The sequence below is a fragment of the Vanellus vanellus genome, assembly GCF_965231255.1.
Source record: "Vanellus vanellus genome assembly, chromosome: 1".
Lineage (NCBI taxonomy): Eukaryota > Metazoa > Chordata > Aves > Charadriiformes > Charadriidae > Vanellus > Vanellus vanellus.
Genome location: NC_138905.1, coordinates 79,421,684 through 79,440,983, shown reverse-complemented (window position 1 = coordinate 79,440,983; position 19,300 = coordinate 79,421,684). Strand labels below are relative to the sequence as shown.

Here is a 19,300-nt window from a genome sequence, read left to right as displayed (position 1 = left end):
GTTGTTATGGTCTTTTATTTGCAAGGAACAGAGAGGTGGGTCTGTATTAGTCTCATTCAAAGATCATTCAGGTCAATGGAAAGATTCCCTTAAGTTTCAGCGGCTTTTGTATAAAAGGAAGAGACAAGATGCCCAGTGCCAATAATGACCGATGAAATGGTAGACTGTTTTGAGTGGGGAATGTGTAAGGTATACATAGACTTCATCTGCTTACAGGAGATATATTTCTGTATATTGTGTTATTTTTCTGGTAAGCAGAAACCATAGCATACGTTTGAGTATTTCCCATCTGACTTTCTTTATTTCCTCATATCTTAACAAACATAACAAACTGAAACATGGAGCTATTTATTTTCTGTTTGGTAATAAAAAAGATATGTTACTTTGATGCCCAGAAAATACATTAAACATTCATTTATTTGTGAGAGTTTCATTATATTATTACATATGTCTTGGTTTGGTGCATAGGAAGTGTACAGTTTAACATGCTGATTTTATTACCCATTTTAAAAAGGTATGGAGCATTACTTTATAACAGATAGGAAATAGAAATCTGAGTTTCCTCTGTATTGCTGAGTACAGATGAGATTGAAACTTAAGCAATATGCCTTATCCATGTAAGCAGTTAATTTCAATGAGAGGTATTTGTTTAATTAGAATCAAACATAATCTTACAATCAAATAATAAGTACAAAAAAAGGAGTATTTTTTAATATGTGCAATAACTTGCTAATCTCTTACTATTTCTAATTCTTTTTGCACTTCCTCTTGCAGCCATAGCTGAATGGCGCTTTTTAAATATCTAGGCTAAACTTTTCAGAAATTATTAGCAATTCTGGGTGCCTATTCAGAGTTATCCTACTGGGGACCAAAAGTGAATATTTGGCACTTTCTGACAATCTGACTCCTTCAAGGTAATTAATATTGAGATGAAATTACTAATCCTTACCAAACTTCTTCCATCCAAAGGTACCATATATTCATCCCAATGAACTCTGACCATCTACTTCGTTCCATGTCCTCAGTTGCTCTTGTTATCTGGCCCAGGAGCAATAGTTAAGATCTGCCTAAACATTCAGAAAAGTTTTAAATTTCACTAGGCAGCTGAGCACTTTTACACACTACTTATTTATACAGACAACTACTACATCAGGCTCACTTAATTTGCTCCACCCTATGTCTAATCAACATAATAGCTTGTTATTTGTCTTAAACTATAAACCAAATATTTAAAAATAAAACAAAAAAAAAACACTATTGGGTTTTACAAACAAGTATATGACATAATAGTTTGTGGTAATGATTTAGGTTGGAGCTGCTTGCTTGTCTGGGATTTTAAACGCTCTCTCAGAACCAGTACTCGGAGACAAAGATGTGAACATTGACAATGTTACGATGAGATACCACTCCACCCATGACGTAGTTCATCTCCAGTTTCAGGATGGCATGGAAAGGTCCAACAATGGGCCTCACCTGGCGAACTACACCTGTTGGGATAGAAATAGGTTGCTGAGATTAATAGGGGAATCTGAAGGGTTTGCATGAGCTCCATTGCTCCATTTCAGCAAGAGAAAAGCTCCCCTTCATTTTCAGTATCACTGATGGAAAGTTATTTTATCTATTTGATCCATAAATGGCTTTGCAAGAAATTTTGCAAAATAAGAATAAAATAAAACTTTTGAATCAAAGTATCTTGCAGAAGATCCAGAAAGAGCACTAAAATAAAATGTTGCTAATGGCAGAAACACTGTATATTCTGAAATGAGAATTTTATTATTCAGAGTGATTAAGAAGTCTGCGACACTGCTTTTTAAGTAGGACATGAGGAGACTTTCCCTAGGTAAGGCAGCACACACATTGCACCGAGGAGCACATAAGCACGCGCACCTGGGAATGACATGCAATTTCTGGTACCGTGTTGAATACCGCTTTTCATTCGGAACAGTAGAAATTATTTGTAATGGCAATTACGATACAGCAATAAAATCAACACTTTCCCTATAAATACCCGATAACACAGGTCGACGAGTATTACAGCTTCAGACCTACACAAAAGAAAGTCGGGAGCTTTGTCATTGACTCCAAAGGCTCGGGATCAAACTGTAAACACGTTCTCCCTTCACAGTTACTTTCTAGATTCGGTGTTAGTAGGGTAGGGAGCTACCTAACGGCTCACATCTGAAAGGATGTATCCAACAGGTCAAAATCACAGAAACCTGAGGTCAGCCAGCAGGAACAGGGAGTCTGGCGGAGACACCCTCCTCAGACCCCTCCTTCTGACAACTGACTTATCTGACAAGGTGTTTGATTCAGAAGGAAATACTCAGTTTAAGAAAGGACTATTTCAGACTTATTCCTTCTGCATGCTGGGGGTTATGTGTCACAGGCGGGCAGCACACCAGCTCCTTCCCGGAGTCCCAGCCGAACTCCTACAGCAGTCCCCTACGAACACATTGGCTTGAGATCTGATGGGAAGGATAAACGTTTGCTTATGCAGGCTGTCAGCACCTTTTTCTAAGGCAGTGATGACATTACAGTTTTGTCCTGTTTAAATACCAACTAATATCTTCAGCATGCAGTAAAATTGCAAACTTTTCACCACATTCACTTCGCTTGCCATATTTGATGAATACACTTTTTAAGCATCCTTCCCCCTACAATTTATATGTACATACATACATACATACATATATTTATTTTATTTTTTTTTTAGCTTTCTTGGCTACTCTCCTGCACCTTATAAAAATGACTGGGCTTGGCAGATGATATATTGAAAAAGAAAAGCCTTGCTAAAATTGCCCTCCCTTTAGGGTAGCATTTAAAGCATTTTGCTAAAAACACATCACATTTTTGCAGGCAGCGCTTTAACTGACAACCACGGAAACACGTAGCATTGGAATCACTCAGTATTGGCAAGCTGTTTAACCCACCCTGTTAGCGGCTCATGCCGTGATCACCAAGCCTCAGATGGCAAAAGCTCCTGTTTCCATTTAGCAATCTTTTTATAGTGTTCTACGCTTTCTTGCCCTGCTCTAGTAGAATCTGCTCCAGTCTAGAAATGGGATTGCAAATTGTGGGTTTTTTCTGATGTGATATAATTCCACTCAAGACGGTTTATGCCACAGTATGGCATCTATCCATACATTATTGATGTAGCATTCAAAGCAATTAGTACCTTTCTCATTCTTGTTTGGATGCATTCTGCTGACAGGCAGAAAAAACGGAACATTTATTTTCAAGGTGGGATGGGCAAACACGCTGTGATCCACACAGTTCTTTTGCTGCGGTTTTAAAATCAAGCCTAATAATGGTCTGAGAAGCGAATGCTGCACATGTTAAGACAGCTATATTGAAGCAAGAAAGTGAAGGAATGTACAAAAAGAAACACAATACTCTCACAATATTTATTTATCCGGTTTGTTGTGCCAACCTCCTAGATGGTCCTAAAATGACCATCAGTGCAAAAGAACTATTTCCCTTCCTCTCTTATTAAATAAATAGGATGATGCAGTCAGATGAGTTCACACTACAGCATGCGTATAAGGATGGAGTCATTCTAAATGGCCAGAAGAAAAAAGGAAGTAAGAAAAAACTCTTGAAATATTCTACTGGACAAATGCATATGAAAGGTTTTCAGCTCTTTGCAGATTTACTTATCGAGAGCTTCCCATTTTTTTTGGTGAAGAGTGCTAAAATGGAAAACCTGAGCATTCTTCTCCGGCAAACTCAAGGACAAACGTGGGTGGAAACCATGCAATAGCAAAGCTGCCCAGAGCCTGAAACCTTGCTAAGCATTTATCCAATTCCCAGTGATCGTGTGGCAGTGGTCCTAGGACTTGTCTCAGAAATGCTATGGAAGGCTACATGCTATAATGTGTCACTGCCTTTTGATGCTACCTGTGTCTGATTCTCTAATGTTGTGTGCCTTTCATGTCAGGTACGAGGGAGGGGCAGCTATTCTAGACCCAAACAAGGGCAGCAGTGCCTCGTGCCTACTCTCACAAATAGATGTCTAAAGAAAAAGCTTGAGACTCGGTCCTGGTACGTGTAATTCACATACGTGACTCAATGCATCAGTCAGTACCTCGAAAGCATTTAGCACAGGACACATTTGAAGATGCCATGTGTAATAATTCTGGATGTTTTTAAGCAATGTGGATTTATCAGTTGCTGCAACATTTGCATAAACATGCTGTTCCACTCTGCCTTTTGGCAGACTATTGCTGGGTCCAGATTTGTGGTCTGGCATCCTTCAGCACTTATAGCTGAATATTAAGTATAAAAACATACTTTATAGTAATAGGAAGGTTACAATTTTTAAATGTACTGAAAAGTCAGGAAATGTAGAAATTAAGCAGCTGCTTTTTGATCTCTTTTTTACAAGTCTAAATCCCAAGTAGCTGGATGGAGCTGCTCAGATTTGACATGGACATAACTGCAGACTGGAACTTGGTGCTCTCTGGGACCAAAGCTGCAGACTCTAAGTGGGGTGAGTTTATTTAAACAAGTTCATCCAAATCCTTTTCCAACACAATTAGATTTCAGCTAGGTTAGCATTTTGCACACACAAAAACCAGGAGAATATTTGCCTATATCAAAACAGGGTGAATTACTGATAAAGGACATTCGAACTGCTGCTGAATCCCATGTGCCAGGCAATCACAAGCATCTGTGTTGTCTTCCCTACAGGCACATCTATGCAAGCAAGCGCTGTTACCCTCCACTCTGATGTACTGTTGTTGCTGTTTATACTCTTCAGTTCATAATCTGTGACCCAAACACAGACTCAACCTATGTGTCACAGGCCAGGCAGACTACTTTCCATCAGCTCACCTTTGTTTGATTCTGCTTTTTTGTTAACTGAGCAGAGATGTTATGACACGTCCCAAATCTGCTTGGGTATCTTCATGGTTTGCTGACCTTCTCCTTTTAGAAAACAGCTATAAGCCTTCTTTTTCTTGCACACTCTGCCCTTATTGTAAACAGGATCTGTGCCAATCCTTTCCACCTGCTGATCTGTGTAAGCAAACAGCCTTGGCTTGAGAGGCAGTAAGTTTTTGGATGTCACAGTTATTTCTGTAGTGATTGTGTGACCATGGCCCAGAACTTTTAAAGCCCTGTAATTAATACACTGAGCTGCTCTCTTGCCCTCTTTCTTCTTCTTTCATGTTTCATATTTTGATTTTGTCTAAAGTAAATTTATGTCACCATGTATAGTGAAGACATTAGCCTAAATAATACATAACACTTATTTTCAAGTGAGAATAATGACAACAACCAGTATCTTAGAGTCACTGTCATTGGATTACTGAGGCTTTGCCTATCAAAGAAGATGGGATAAACAAGATAGCAAGGTTAATATTGTTAATCTTCCTAAGCCTTTCAGCAGAATTTCTATTATTGTAATCAGATGCCACAGGTATTCCTTGGCTTGTCTATACCTCTTTAAGATATCATTACATTTCTCTGCTTTGAAATATGTGAGACCCTCAGGCAATTCACCTCTGTGTCTGGTTTCTGCTTGTATTTTTGCATTATGCAGCTGATTTGCTAAGAAGCTTCATTTTGAACTTAGGAGAAACACTGCTGTTTTGTTACCACATTAACCCATTTTGGATGACAAGTCCCCGCTTTATCATGTGTTAACACTTTCTCTCCAGAAATCCAGACTCCTGTTTCTGACTTCTGTGCTAAGCTCACTGCCCAGCATGCCGAAGGAGCACTTGCAAAACTTTTTAAAATACTTTTTAGAAAAAAACACTTTTCTTCTTTTTTTTTCCCACTGCCAACCACAAAATCTGCAGCAATTACACTTGCAATGAATCTGAATCATTGTTTTCCTTACACCTCTTGCTGAACACTGCATTTGCATTTTCTCTAGAGAAAGTTCCTCTAAGAAGGACCTCCACAGTTTTCCAGAAAGCAAAGCAGGACCAATGAAGCTTATTTTCACGCTGCTGTTAGAAATGGCTGTTTTGGATTGGTAGAGACATGCATTATGTTATGTTTTCTGTTCCAGAGGTAAAGGTCGCAAGATTTTCCACAGGGATTGATTCTGAAGTCTAGTCAAATATTTAAATCCATATCATCGTAAGAACACCGTACAGACATAAGTTGCACCTATTCCTCAAAAAGAGAGCTTCAGATAACTTAAACTTTTAAGGACTCCCACAAAATCAAGCTGAGAAGTGCTAGCGGAGCAGGCAAGGAATCAGAGGCTGAAGGGAGAGCCAACAGGGAAGGCTAATTACTGGGAGCTGTATCTGATGACTGCTGGAAGAAGAGGGGATGTGCTGAAGTAAACCTCCTCTTGCCTTACCTGCATATGCATATGCAGGCATATGTATTTGTGTATATATAAACAATCAAAACTACTGCCAAATCAAAATTTGTTCTTCCAAATAACCTGTGGGCTATGCTCAGGAAAATACAATAAACACACTTATCAAAAGTGTGATCAATGCCCTCAACCGCATTTCAGGCTCTGTGATAAGTAGCAACCAGAAGAGCTCTTTTCCTCTTACCACTTTCCCATCTCTTCCCCCATGCACGGGGTTACAGCTATACTGTTTTGTTCTGGTCATCACATGCCAAAGGACAGTAAAAAACTACCTTATTATTTCCCCCTTAGCGCTCACAGCAAGCACACTGTCTCCTTTCTGTGAGTCTTCTCAGGTGGCAATTTAACAAAGATACATGTGGCTTTTTACTATCAGTTGAATCCAACAGTATTGCCCCTTTTTCATTAGTGCAAGACATAACCCTTGACATTACAGGCAGGTACTAATTTAGCCAGTTTTACTGGGAAAAAACAATTTCTTTAGGAAAACTTGCTGATTTTTTTTAACATGGTTTAATTGGATGATCTGTGGTCAGCTAAAATCTGACCACACACTGACTAAACTTGGGATGGATTGTGTGGAGTTACTGGGAGAGCATGAAGTGGTGAAAAGAAGAACAATCCAATTTTCCAAACCATTACTCTATAGTAACCGTATTAATCCGGTCCTAAATAGAACAAAACGCATCTTTTTATTCATTCTGAGATCTATTTTAAATTAAACGCACTGCAAAAAGTATTTAAAATAATAAAAATGGGATATACCTTTGAAATACCAAAGGCAGACAAACAAGTCTGAGCACAGCTCATTGTTCACTTTTCCTTCAAAATATGCACACACCACTATTAATTATTTTTCTTTTGTGTCTGTGTCCTGGTCATGCGTTATTAAAATTAACTTTCGCAAATCAGAAACTAATAGGACAGCTGAGAGTTAGTTTTCATTCACTTTACTGCACGTGGAACTACTACCCATATGTAAAAAAAAAAAAAAGAATATTTCCATTAGTTAGAATTAACAGCAACCTGATACATGAAATGTGATATGAATTATTGTGCGGAATATAAGAATTCCATAAGAATGTTAATATCAGCTCCATTGCAAAATACAGCCATAGACAGCAAAGAGTCTAAGGACTGAGGAAAGCTGAAGAATCTCCTAGGATCCTCTTGGTAATTCTTACGTGTGATGATGTCTCTTTGCCCCTGATGCACACCCCGTTTCACTGGCTGCCTAGCTCTGACATCCCCAGGCAACTTCTGATCACATACACGCCAGCACGGCAGGCAGGAGAGCAGGGTCGAAAAGCTGAGCAGGGTGTGAGGCTCAACAGGCGAGAGGCAGGAATACATACTAGGGCTGAAAAACGCATAGCTTTCTCATGCAGGAATGTAAGACATTTGGTAGGAACACACTCATTTCTGTTCTTCGTGAGGTAAATAAAACCCCATGTGAGATGCGTAAGAGCCCAAGCAAATCAGTTTTTACCCTAAATTGCCTAATCCTCGATTTATGAGTCTACAGATCTGATTGTAAGTGAAAGCTGAAGTCCGTCACAAGATGTGCCCCCTTTGAAAAAGATCACAGGAAGGCTTGTCAAGAGAATGTGCTATTACATGGTGAGAGGTAGCGCTGTCTGTTTTCACATGGAACTTCTGGGATGAGCTGCTAGTGACACCTACAAGAGAGAGATTTCAATGACACAAAAAACACCTAATAGTTTTTCCTCTACCTATTTTCCTTGTGCTTTAAATGGATACTTGGAACATGGAATGATTAATTTGGAAAAATTCAAGTACCAGTGAAAGTGATGAGAGCTGTGGAGCTGGAGCCTAAACTCAATTGAAACTCGGGTAATTTATTGGGCTTTATATTAACTTCCAAATAATCTCAGCCTATGTTCTGAAGTCCTACATTTGGCTGCTCCTGGATTTCTGTTTCATCACAAAAAACACTCTGAGCCTTTTTACAGCCTTGTCAGAGACGAATAGTCCTAGCTGCCACAACACAACAGTAACTACCCTTTTTTAAGCGGTGAATCTTCAGGAATCATAAAAAAAAGCCTTTAAAAAGCCTGCTAGTCTGTGCCGGGCCATGGGTATGTATGACTGCATACAAAGGACAGACATAGGCTCGCCCCTCGTAGTAGCAAACTTCTTTAATCTGACGTGGATGTTGCAGTAATGAAACTGAGGGGTTATCTCAGCTTCCTGGAACCTAAAACCATTGTATGGCTATTAAAGGAAAGTAGCCCAAAACACCAGCACACTAGCGGTAATGTGTGGTGAACAACTTTTTGTAGGGGAAAGGCATCTTTATGAGTTTCCCTTAAGCAATACAAGAAGACTGATCTCCTCATGTTAATGCAAGATCCTGGACTATAATTTCAAGTTTGCTTTTCTCCTCAAGGCCTCTTGCTTTATACTGCTGGCCAAGATTTTCAAAATTAAGAGTAAACATCTCAGATGCATCAGTGTTACTTATGAGCCCAGTCATAATTTCAAAAGAGATGTCCAGGCAATTAGGAAGTTTAGGACTAGGGAAATTATCATTGCAGTGGCTATTTTAAAAGGCAAAGTTGATAGGATCATTCCAGAAATGAGAAAGAGAAAAGAAGTCCAGCCATGAATAAATGCTTCCTTGGATCAAACCATAGACAATGAGTTGCAGGCTATGCTTGAATACCAGAGTATCTTTGTCTACAACATGTAAATACATATCTATGGTATAAAGCCAAAACTATATAGCCAAATTGCTTTTTGGCTCTGTAGACCTCAACCTAAAGAAGTCATGTTAATATTTGTACGAAAAAAAGTTATTTCTTATTCAGTATTCATTACAAATATACAAAGTTCATCAATCAGGTAAAAAAATAATTCACATCCTGGTCACAAACAGAAAACATATATTTCAGGCTATTTTATCAATTTTTTTTCTGTAAAAAGCTTTGGGGCTCCGCATGCATTAAAGTTTAATTAAATTCCATTCCTAAAGGTTGCTCTTTATTCCAAAAGGTTATGCCAAAGTAATGATTTTCGGTGCTTAATTACTCTGCCAATATAGTTACTAGAGTACTTACTGACTGATACCGTGCAGGGGGAGATGAGAAGTGAATCAACTGTTGGGTAGTTGCTTACTGTAGCCTAGCTTTGAAAATATAACGCTTCAAACATTGCACATTAGGGAATGTCTTACTGCATCTGGCAGAGTGAAAGCAGAAAAGTTTTCCCTTTTGTAGCAATCCAGTCCTGTCATGTTTTCAACGTCACCACCATCCAGAATCAGAATTACAGAACAGTTAAGGCAGGAATCACGGAATCACGGAGTTTTCAGAGTTGGAAGGGACCTCTAGAGATCATCTAGTCCAACTCCCCTGCTAAAGCAGGAAGCACCTCTGTAGACCATCTATACAACCCCTTCCTCAAAGCAGAGTCCCCTAGGGCATGCTGCTCTGGGCTGTGCTCAGTCTGATTTGCATGGCAAGGTTTTGATAGCAGGGCTGCTACAGGGATGGTTTCTGTGAGAAGCTGCTAGAAGCTTCCCCCTTGTCCGACAAAGCCAATGCCAGCTGGCTCCAAGACGGACCCACTGCTGGCCAAAGCTGAGCCCATCAGTGACAGTGGTAGTGCATCACTGATAACATATTTAAGAAGGGGAAAAAAACTACTGTGAAACAGCAGTCAGAGGAGAGGAGTGAGAATATGTGAGAGGAACAACCCTGCAGACACCAAAGTCAGTGAAGAAGGAGGGGGAGGAAGTGCTCCAGGTGCAGGAGTAGAGATTCCCCTGCAGCCCATGGTGAAGACCATGGTGAGGCAGGCTGTGCCCCTGCAGCCCATGGAGGTTAACGGTGGAGCAGACATCCACCTGCAGCGCACGGAGGACCCCGCACTGGAGCAGGTGGATACCTGAAGGAGGCTGTGACCCCATGGAGAGCCCACACTGGAGCAGGTGCCTGGCAGGACCTGTGACCCTGTGGAGAAAGGAGCCCATGCTGGAGCAGGTTTGCTGGCAGTACTTGTGACCCTGTGGGGGACCCACACTGGAGAGGCTGGTGAAGAATTGCAGCCTGTAGGAAGGACTCAAGTTCGAGAAGTTCGTGGAGGACTGTCTCCCATGGGTGGGACCTCATGCTGGAACAGTGGAAGGGTGTGAGGAGGAAGAAGTGGGAGAGACAATGTGTGATGAACTGACCACAAGCCCCATTCCCCATCCCCCATCCCCCTGCGCCACTCAGAGGGAGGATGTAGAGAAAATTGGGTGTGAAGTTGAGCACAGGAAGAAGGGAGGGGTGGGGGAAGGTGTTTTAAGATTTGGTTTTAATTCTCATTACCCTACGCTGATTTGATTGGCAATAAATTAATTTCCCCAAGTCAAGTCTGTTTTGCTTGTGATGGTAATTGGTAAGTGATCTCTCCCTGTCCTTGCCTTGACCCACAAGCCTTCCGTCGTATTCTTCTCCCCCTGTCCAGCCAAGGAGGGGAACTGATAGAGTGGCTTGGTGGGAACCTGGTGTCCAGCCAGAGTCAACCCACCACAGAATATCTCTAAGGATGAAGACTCCACAGCTCTAGGCAACCTGTTCCAGTGTTCAACCGCCTTTACAGTAAAGAAAAGAAGTATTTTTGTATGTCTAAATGGAATGTTTTGTATTTCAGTTTGTGCCCATTGGCTCTTGTTCTTTCCACACCACTGAGAAGAGTCTGTCTCTGTCTTCTTTAGTTCCTCCTATTACTTTGATCAGATTCCCCCTGGGACTCCTCTTCTGCAGGCTAAACAGTCCCAGCTCTCTCAGCCTCTCCTCATATGAGAGATGCTCCAGAGCATTAATCATCTTCATCACCCTCTTCTGGCCTCTCCACTATGTCCATGCCTTTCTTGTACCAGAACTGGACACAGCACTCCAGTGGTGACCTCACCAGTGCTGAGTAGAGGGCAAGGATGACCTCCTTCAGCCTGCTGGCAACGGTCTTCCTAATGCAGCCCATTGGCTGCTTTTGGCACAAGGGCACGTCATTAGCTCATGATCAACCTGCTGTCCACCAGGACAAGGTTTTTCTCTGCAGAGCTGCTTTCCAGCTGGTCCAGTGTGTACTGGCACATAGGGTTATTGCTCCCCTGGGACAGGGCTTTGCATTTCCCTTTGCTGAACTTCATAAAGTTCCTGTCAGCCCATTACTCCTGCCTGTTGAGGTCTCTCTGAAATGGCAGCACAACCCTCTGGTGTATTAGCCACTCACCATGGTTTTGTTTCCTCTTCAAACCTGTTAATGTGCACTCTGTCCCATCATTCAGGTCGTTAATGAAGAAACTGGACCCAGTATTGATCTTTCAGATACACCACCAGCGGCTGGCTGCTAGCTGTGCTGCTGATCACAACCCTTTGAGCCTGGCTGTTCAGCTGTTTTTCAATCCACCTCACTGTCCAATTATCTAGACTGTATTTCCTCAGGTTGCCTATGAGGATATTGAGGGAGACAATGCTGAAAGCTTTAGTAAAGTCAAGATAAGCAACATCCACTCTTCTTCTCTCACCCACTAATCCACTCATCTCTTTGTAGAAGGCTGCCAGGTTGGTCAGGCATGATTTGTCCTTTATAAATCCTTGCTGAGTACTCCCAGTCACTTTCTTGTCTTTGCTATGATTGGAAATGTTTTCCAGGTGGATTTGCTCCATCACATTCTCAGGAACTGAGGTGAGGCTGACCAGCCTGTAGTTCCCTAGATCCTCCTTCCTGGCCTTCTTGAAGGTTGGAGTGACATGTGCCTTCTTCCAGTCCATGGGAACTTCTGATCACCATAATCTTTCAAAGATAACCGAGAGTGGCCTCACAATGACATCAGCCAGTTCCCTCAGCACTTGTGGGGGCATCCCATCAGCTCCCATGGACTTGTGTATGTCCAGTTTGTTTAAATGTTCCATAGCCTGATCATCCTCGCCGAAGGTGAGTATTTCTTGTTCCAGACCTTCCTATTGCTCTGAGGGCCCCGAGACTCCTGAAGGCCAGTTTTACCAGTAAAGAATGATGCAAAGAAGGCATTGAATACTTCAGCTTTCTCCATGTCTTTTGTCACCAAGTCTCCTGCCCCATTCACAAGCAGGCCCACATTTTTCCCCGTCTTCCTTTTGCTGTTGATGTACTTCTAGAAGCCCTTCTTGTTGCCCTTCACAGCAGGGGGCTGTGCCTCCATAGGCAGTTTCACAAGCATTATGTTCTTCCAGTCCTCTCTAGTTCATGACTGTGCCTAAAGGCACAATCTAGCTGTCAAACTGTAGGCATTTCCCAGACCACCAGATGTCTGCTGACTTCAGAAAGTTAATGTACACCTGAGATTCTTCCATCTCTCAAAAGCTAAATAGTGCTTTCATTTTTATTTTTTTTTTGTGAAAGCTATCTATATTTCTCTTGATTATTTGTGACAATAACAGTGTAGGCTCCTGCTATGTGGTGTTCTATAGTTTCTGATATAATCTGTTTTATTAATAAGTGGCTGCTCTTTAGAAAATGAAATATTTCTTGGTAATCGTCACTGCAGGCATCAAATCATATACAGAAAAATAGCTCTGAAGATATCATTAATCCTTGAGCTGCCACACCTGACAAACATAAATATGGTTAAAGGATTCAGAAAATTCATTAATCAAAATACAAGTACTGAAATAGATTTCCTCTTGCTTTGAAGTGTATTGCCCTCATAACATTGTGAATTAGACCTTCATTCAAGTTTGATGATGAACACTTCACAAAATACTAGATTTGGAGAATCAAGTTAGAGTTGGATGTTAACAAGGTTTCCATGCTGGTGGAGAACTGCGTCACAGGAATGTGGCTGACTACACGTATCTTTGCTGAAGTACCTGGGGAAAGTATTTTCAAAACCATGTACTTTTCAACCATGGACCTCCCAGGTCTTTATTCAAATCCTTAAAAATGGCCAAATTTTCAACTGTTGAGCAACCAAGTGCTTATAAAAGGCTTTAGAAGTCAGCTTGGACACATAAAATCGCACTTTCATAAGCTACATGACACTCAGGGCAATTTCACTGTTGGTTTAAGCTGATCAAAAATAGTAGTCCTGTTATATCCTCCACCCCTTCCCTTGGATTAACACCTGAAAGAAAAAAAAAACAAACCCAAAATATAGCTTGCCACACAAGCACTAATGCTGGCAACAGGGCAGGAGCTGTAGCATTTGTTCAGAGGTACACATGAGAGGGGGATTTCCCTTTTGAGCACCGACAAAGCTCCAGATCACTGAATACAATCCCAGAACTCCCTATTAGGGAACAGAAAGGCAACGGTGATTTAGGTACGCCAACAGTGAGTATTGCACCAGAGGCATAAACAGGAGTCCCAATGACTTGGGCCAGTTGGTGCAGTGATGAAGCCAGTGGCATGTTATCTCAGGAACCAGCAAAAATGCCCGTGTCCCCAGGGCAATTCAATAACCGCTACCCAACAGCGCAGCCCAGAGCGGTACTGTATCCTCTTCTGAGAGGTGCAGAAGGGGATCGGAGGTAGGGCAAGACACCCCTCAGAAGAAAAGAGGAGGGCCTGTGCCTGCGACCATAAGCCACAGCTCAGATCCCTTCCATGCTCACAATATCTGTTGGCCACAGTAATCATTTATAAACCACGTAAAGACAAAGCTCTCTTTTAAAGACTGTCCAAACAATCACATCTAAAAATCTCCAGCCTTTGAAGTTTTCACCTAGGGTGCAAGTCTCAGTTTAAGTTTAGCTAAAACTGTTGGAATCTGCTTCTCTTTTTGCCTTTCATTTCACCTTTGAAGGAAAAAGAAAAAGGGAACTACAATACAGGAGTTACATTTCAGCATGAAAAAGGAGCTTTCTGATTAGCCTTATTCAACAGATCAGAAATTTGGGATTCAATTTATTATAAATGCTATCCTTCAACCACTCAACAAAGTTTAATTTCATTAACACTTGGGCTTCTCTAGAAAGCTTTGATTGCTGAAATGCATCAAATAAAGAGGCAATAAAGAGGCCTCATGGTATTAATACATTTTTTGGCCAGAAACAAATGGTAAATATTTTCAAAGCTATTATCTGTCATGTTGGATCATATGGAGCCTTGGTATTATTAAAGAATTAAAAACAACCTTTGATTTTACTGAGGTTTGGCTAGTTTACAAATACTATGATCTTTATTAAGGATACCAAATAACTTTAGAGAGATGTGCTCTTATCTTGGTTTGGCAAACTTGAAGTGCTTTTAGATCTCTGGTTTGCCTTCCAGCCAAACCTCGCAATGGGTTTTAATGTTGACAATGCTGCGAAATCACTCATGCCTAAAATGCAATAACTGTACTTGAAGTAGCCTCATTAAAAAATAGTTTCCACCATATATTTTTTAATCTTTCCTGTTCCACCTTTGAGAACGTGACATGCTTTATGTAGTGTAAGAATCTTACATATTACAAAAACAGGTGGAGAATCTTGAAAGGCTGAATGTCCAAAATGTGCAAAATCACATATATCAGCCTCCTGATACTTATTCCCACTATCTTATTTACAGGGGGCTTAACGTCCATCACAGCACACCATCACATACATGCAATCTCTCCATTTAGTGAGAGTGGTTTAGTTTACCCTACCTGTCCCACAACCACATTATTCAGTTTCAGCCAAGCTTTGATACAGTAGCATATCCATGACACCTGGGCAATTAATTATTGCGAACCTAAGCATTTCTTGGCACAGAGCCACATCATGGCACACAGCACGATATGGCTCCATGATTCAATTTACCATGCAAGAAAAAGTACCTAATCCTGAGGATTTGACATGAAAGCCCTTACATAGCCTCTCAGTCATCACCTAGAGGCGACAGCTCTGCTGGTATTGTTAGCAGAACTTCTGATGAGGGAAGCTTTCTGAATTTTAATGTGTGTTAATCCCTGACCAAATTCGCAAAACAAGGCTGAAATAAGGGGTCACTTCACCACATTTGACCCCTTTAAAAATAAAAGTTAGGGTGGTTGTTTTTTAAGCGAGCCATGCATCTGTGCATCGTACTGGGAAAGATTTACGATATGCCTTGAGTCTCTTATCTTCCGTTTCCAGTTTTATAGGGTGTGTAAGCGCGACTGCAGGAATGAGAAGCCTGCTACCAACACATAAACTCAGGAGCAGCAGCAGCAGAAGCGCAGAAACAGCTGAATGAGTCGCCGCACAATTATTTCACACTTGGAGATCCTCAGAAAAGCAGGTCTCTGACTACTCTAAACCAGGGCAAAGCACCTCAGAAGACTGAATTCAGACAGACACCTTTCAAAGGAATTGCTACAGTATGTTTCACAGTGTACTGCATTCTACATCTGGCTTTATTTGCTCATTTATGTAATATCTCAGCCCACAGTTTAAAATTAATACCAGAAAATGCATGCTACATAATCCGAACCAAGGACCTTCGGCAGTCCCCTTAGCTGTTCCCTGACTCAGTCCATTTCTTTCCCAAGTTTAGGTCTTACACTTCACGCCACAGTTCACAGAACTTCGGCAGAGTTGCAGTGTGATTTATTTGTCTGTTGGCTTTATGGAAACTGTAACCGAAGGTGGTCTGTATGAATGTTTTTGTAACACGTTACACCTTCCTACCCGAGGGGTTGAGATGAACATTGATCAAGGAGGAGCGTTTGATTAACCAGATACTTGCGATGTGCTAGAGTGAAATTTGGCATTAGGAAGGTTGTTCCGCTCGAGCACGAGGCTCATTCTCACCAGAAAAGCACCTTCAGCATTTCTCAGATACAAAATGAAAATTCACCTCCTGCTCGGGTTGCTTGTTTGCCTCCAGAAGAGCTCTCCAGCCTGACATTTTTTTTCTGGAGGGGAGGGAGGGTGTTGAGAGATTTGACTACTGAACAGCGCAGTCATCAGCATCGCGAAAGGGCAGGTTCAGGCAATAAATCTAGGATCCCGTTTACCAAATGGCTTCTGGGCACCCTCGTCTCGAATGCGTAGCTACTAATTTCGACAGGGCAACCTGGCATAGAGAAAAACTCACAAAATATTCTTCACCGAGGGGCTCCTCTTGTGAAAGGGGCAAGCCCAGATGAAACCAGAACAAAGATACTGAAAGGCACTGTGTTTTTTTTAATGTAAGACTGCAAGAGCCTGTTGAAAAACCTGCTGAATTATGTCCCTGCTCTGTGTGCTCACTGTGAATGACTGGACAGCACTGGTTTTGTATTGCCAGACACCATTGTCATTTCATGCTAATGACATTATAGTCATGACAAAAGGTGGCTATTGTTGCTTAGTTTCTAGTAAGAGTATCCACAAGGGGAGAGAACGTGTGTGCTGAAATCCTCACCCCTTTGAACAGCGGAGCTCTCCTGGACGCTGTCCTGACTCTGCCTACACCTGGACTCCATTTCCCCACAGAAAAGCAATTGTAGGTGAACTGCTACTTTCAGCATCACAGCCATGCCAGGAAGCCCAAATCAGTCCGGGGATCTCATTATGCTAAACACCATAACAAATGCACGCTAAGAGCCAGCCAGCCTCTGGCCCCAAGATAAAGAGTCTGGAGCAACAGAGGATAAGGGAGAAGCAGAGAGGAATGTGAAGGTACTTGCCCGGCGCTGCAGCGTGGGTCCAGGGACAAAGTTCAGAACCAAATCTTTTGCAATCCAGTGACTCTGAATATAATGTCAGACCATACAGACATTTGCATGGCAGACTATGTACAGACTTTACCACACTGGGAACGGCCAAACGACTTATAAGATACAGAACTACCACCCCTATGCTAAGGACAAGTTTCCCCATAAGTCAAATAAACCTCCAGTCTCCTTCTCCTGCCCCCAACCAATATGGGATCCCACAAGCACACTTTCTTACGGCATCTGTTTTTGTTTACCTTCTGATCGTTTTTTAAAAGTCTCTCTCCGGCCTCTGGAACATACTAAACGATCATGATGCCATAGTAGAAATTAGACTACTAAAAAATCCAGTGTTGTGCTATCAGTAGTTGAGACACTTTCTGTAATGGTTCAAAGGTAACATCATGAACATGTGGGAAAGAGGCTGGAAAGTCAGGACAGAGATAGCAGTGAAATCCTTGCAATTAACAATGGGGAGCAGCAGTACATATCTGTAAAATTGCAAGGAACTGTTGATATCAGTGTATTCAAGCTCCAGCACAACACTCCTGAGAATCTCTATAGGTACAAGTGAGATTTTATAATTGTATCGGCTCTGGATGTTTTTGATAAGAATAGTGCCATTCTGTTTAATCACAGAATCACAGAATGATAGAATGGTTTAGGTTGGAAGGGACCTTGAAGATCATCAAGTTCCAACCCCCCTGCCATAGGCAAGAATATATGCTCAGGTTAGTATCAAATGCGATAATGAAGACTTTAGCCTATCAAACCCACTTTTGGCTGCATTAAGAAATTTTAAAACCTTCCTGAAATTTACCAGACTACAAGGTGGTATTACAGTCACCTAAGGAAATGAATGTATAGCTGAGGGGGAAAATGTTTTATAGTAGCTGATAATACCTTAGGCATTGATAGGACATTTTTGTACAGGTTGAAAATGCATTCTTCATTTTTCACTGACAGCTGGTTAACAGAGGAATGCAGTGGAAAGTCTATAAAAGCTTTAAAAAAAACCCAAACTGGATAGGTCTGCACTTCTGTTTTTCTCCCACCCATGCTAATAAGTAATGTGCAGTTGTTAACAGTATCTTTTGGATTCAGTGCCATCTTGGCCTGTAACCGCACCAGGCAACAGAGAGTCAACAGCACTTCCTGAACCAGGAAAGAATGGGGTTTCGCATCTCTTTTTAATACAACATTGTAGAAAAATTGGAGGCAACTTTTTACACAATCCTTCCTCTTCAGCTTGCATGAAGTCTACGCACTGCCACTCCAGCAGGCTGGCTTTCGTTCCTTCTCTTCCACTGGAAGATATTTTCTGTAGGTCAGCATAGCTAGTTTTGGAGTCTGTTCTTACTTCTTTTGGCTCCTCCATGTCCAATACTGCTGATCATTGATTCCCATTTGATATATTTTCTTTCCATGATTTTGTAATACTGTCCTTGCCTCTTTCTTCTCCTACCTTTGTGGCTGCTTCTCCTACATCTCCTTTAGGAGACCACATTCTTTCTTTTTCTAACATTCCCTGGGGCAGCTCTTTCCTCTGTTTCTAGTTTCTTCTTTTTCCTTCCTCACAACCTGCTCCTACACACTCTCATCTCCTCCTCTGACCTCAGCTGCTATCTCTCCATCAACAAATCACAAACCAGCCTGATCAGCCACTCTCCATCCAATCCTACATATTTCCCAGATTCGCTAACATCTTCTCCTTGATGCCTCAGTGTCAACTTAAAGGGATAATGGCTAAAACCGATGACGTGATTCTCTTCAGTCCACAATTCTCTGTCAGTGTTGAAGTCCTCACTTTCCTGCTATAACTCCATCTCTAACAGCTCCTCCCACTCTGTAAACCATTACCATTAGAAATCTGTACCTTTTCACATTTTTTTTTAGTGTTACACTTTTGAGACCATCTTGTTCCTTTCCATTCACACAAACACAGTTCAGATGCAAGTCCTTCTTAAGGCATCACCTCTCTTCTTGCTTGTGACAACGTAGAAAAAAACCTGTTTTACTAATGAAGGACTTCCTGCAAGAGCATCTTCATTGATCTGTCCTTTCTCCCCCTCTTTTCCCACCATCCTTTCTTTCAATCTCTTCATTGGTTTCCTCTGCTCTGACATCAAGTCAAGGTTTATTACACTCAGCTCTTTCACTAACACTAGTAACTGTTTTCCTGCTTTTTTCCATATGCTCTTATGCATTTCATCTCTCTTTAAGCTAGTCCGTGTCTTTTCTTTTTTTTTTTTTTAAAAAAAAACAACAAACAACTCCTATAGAAGTTTTTTATTTTTTCTCTTGTAAAGAAAATTTGTCGTGTTGAG

At 41.4% G+C, this 19,300-nt stretch overlaps 1 protein-coding gene across 1 annotated transcript in view; it reads right to left on the bottom strand.

The window, feature by feature from the left end:
• Positions 1-279: 279 nt before the first annotated feature.
• The window catches only part of FBLN1 (fibulin 1), an 82,585-nt gene continuing 63,564 nt past the window's right edge, over positions 280-19,300 (bottom strand). Inside the window, exon 17 of the mRNA XM_082485801.1 lies at positions 280-1,487. Within this exon, the coding sequence (XP_082341927.1) occupies positions 1,348-1,487 (140 nt within the window). The 3' untranslated portion in view covers positions 280-1,347. The remainder of the gene's footprint in view (positions 1,488-19,300) is intronic.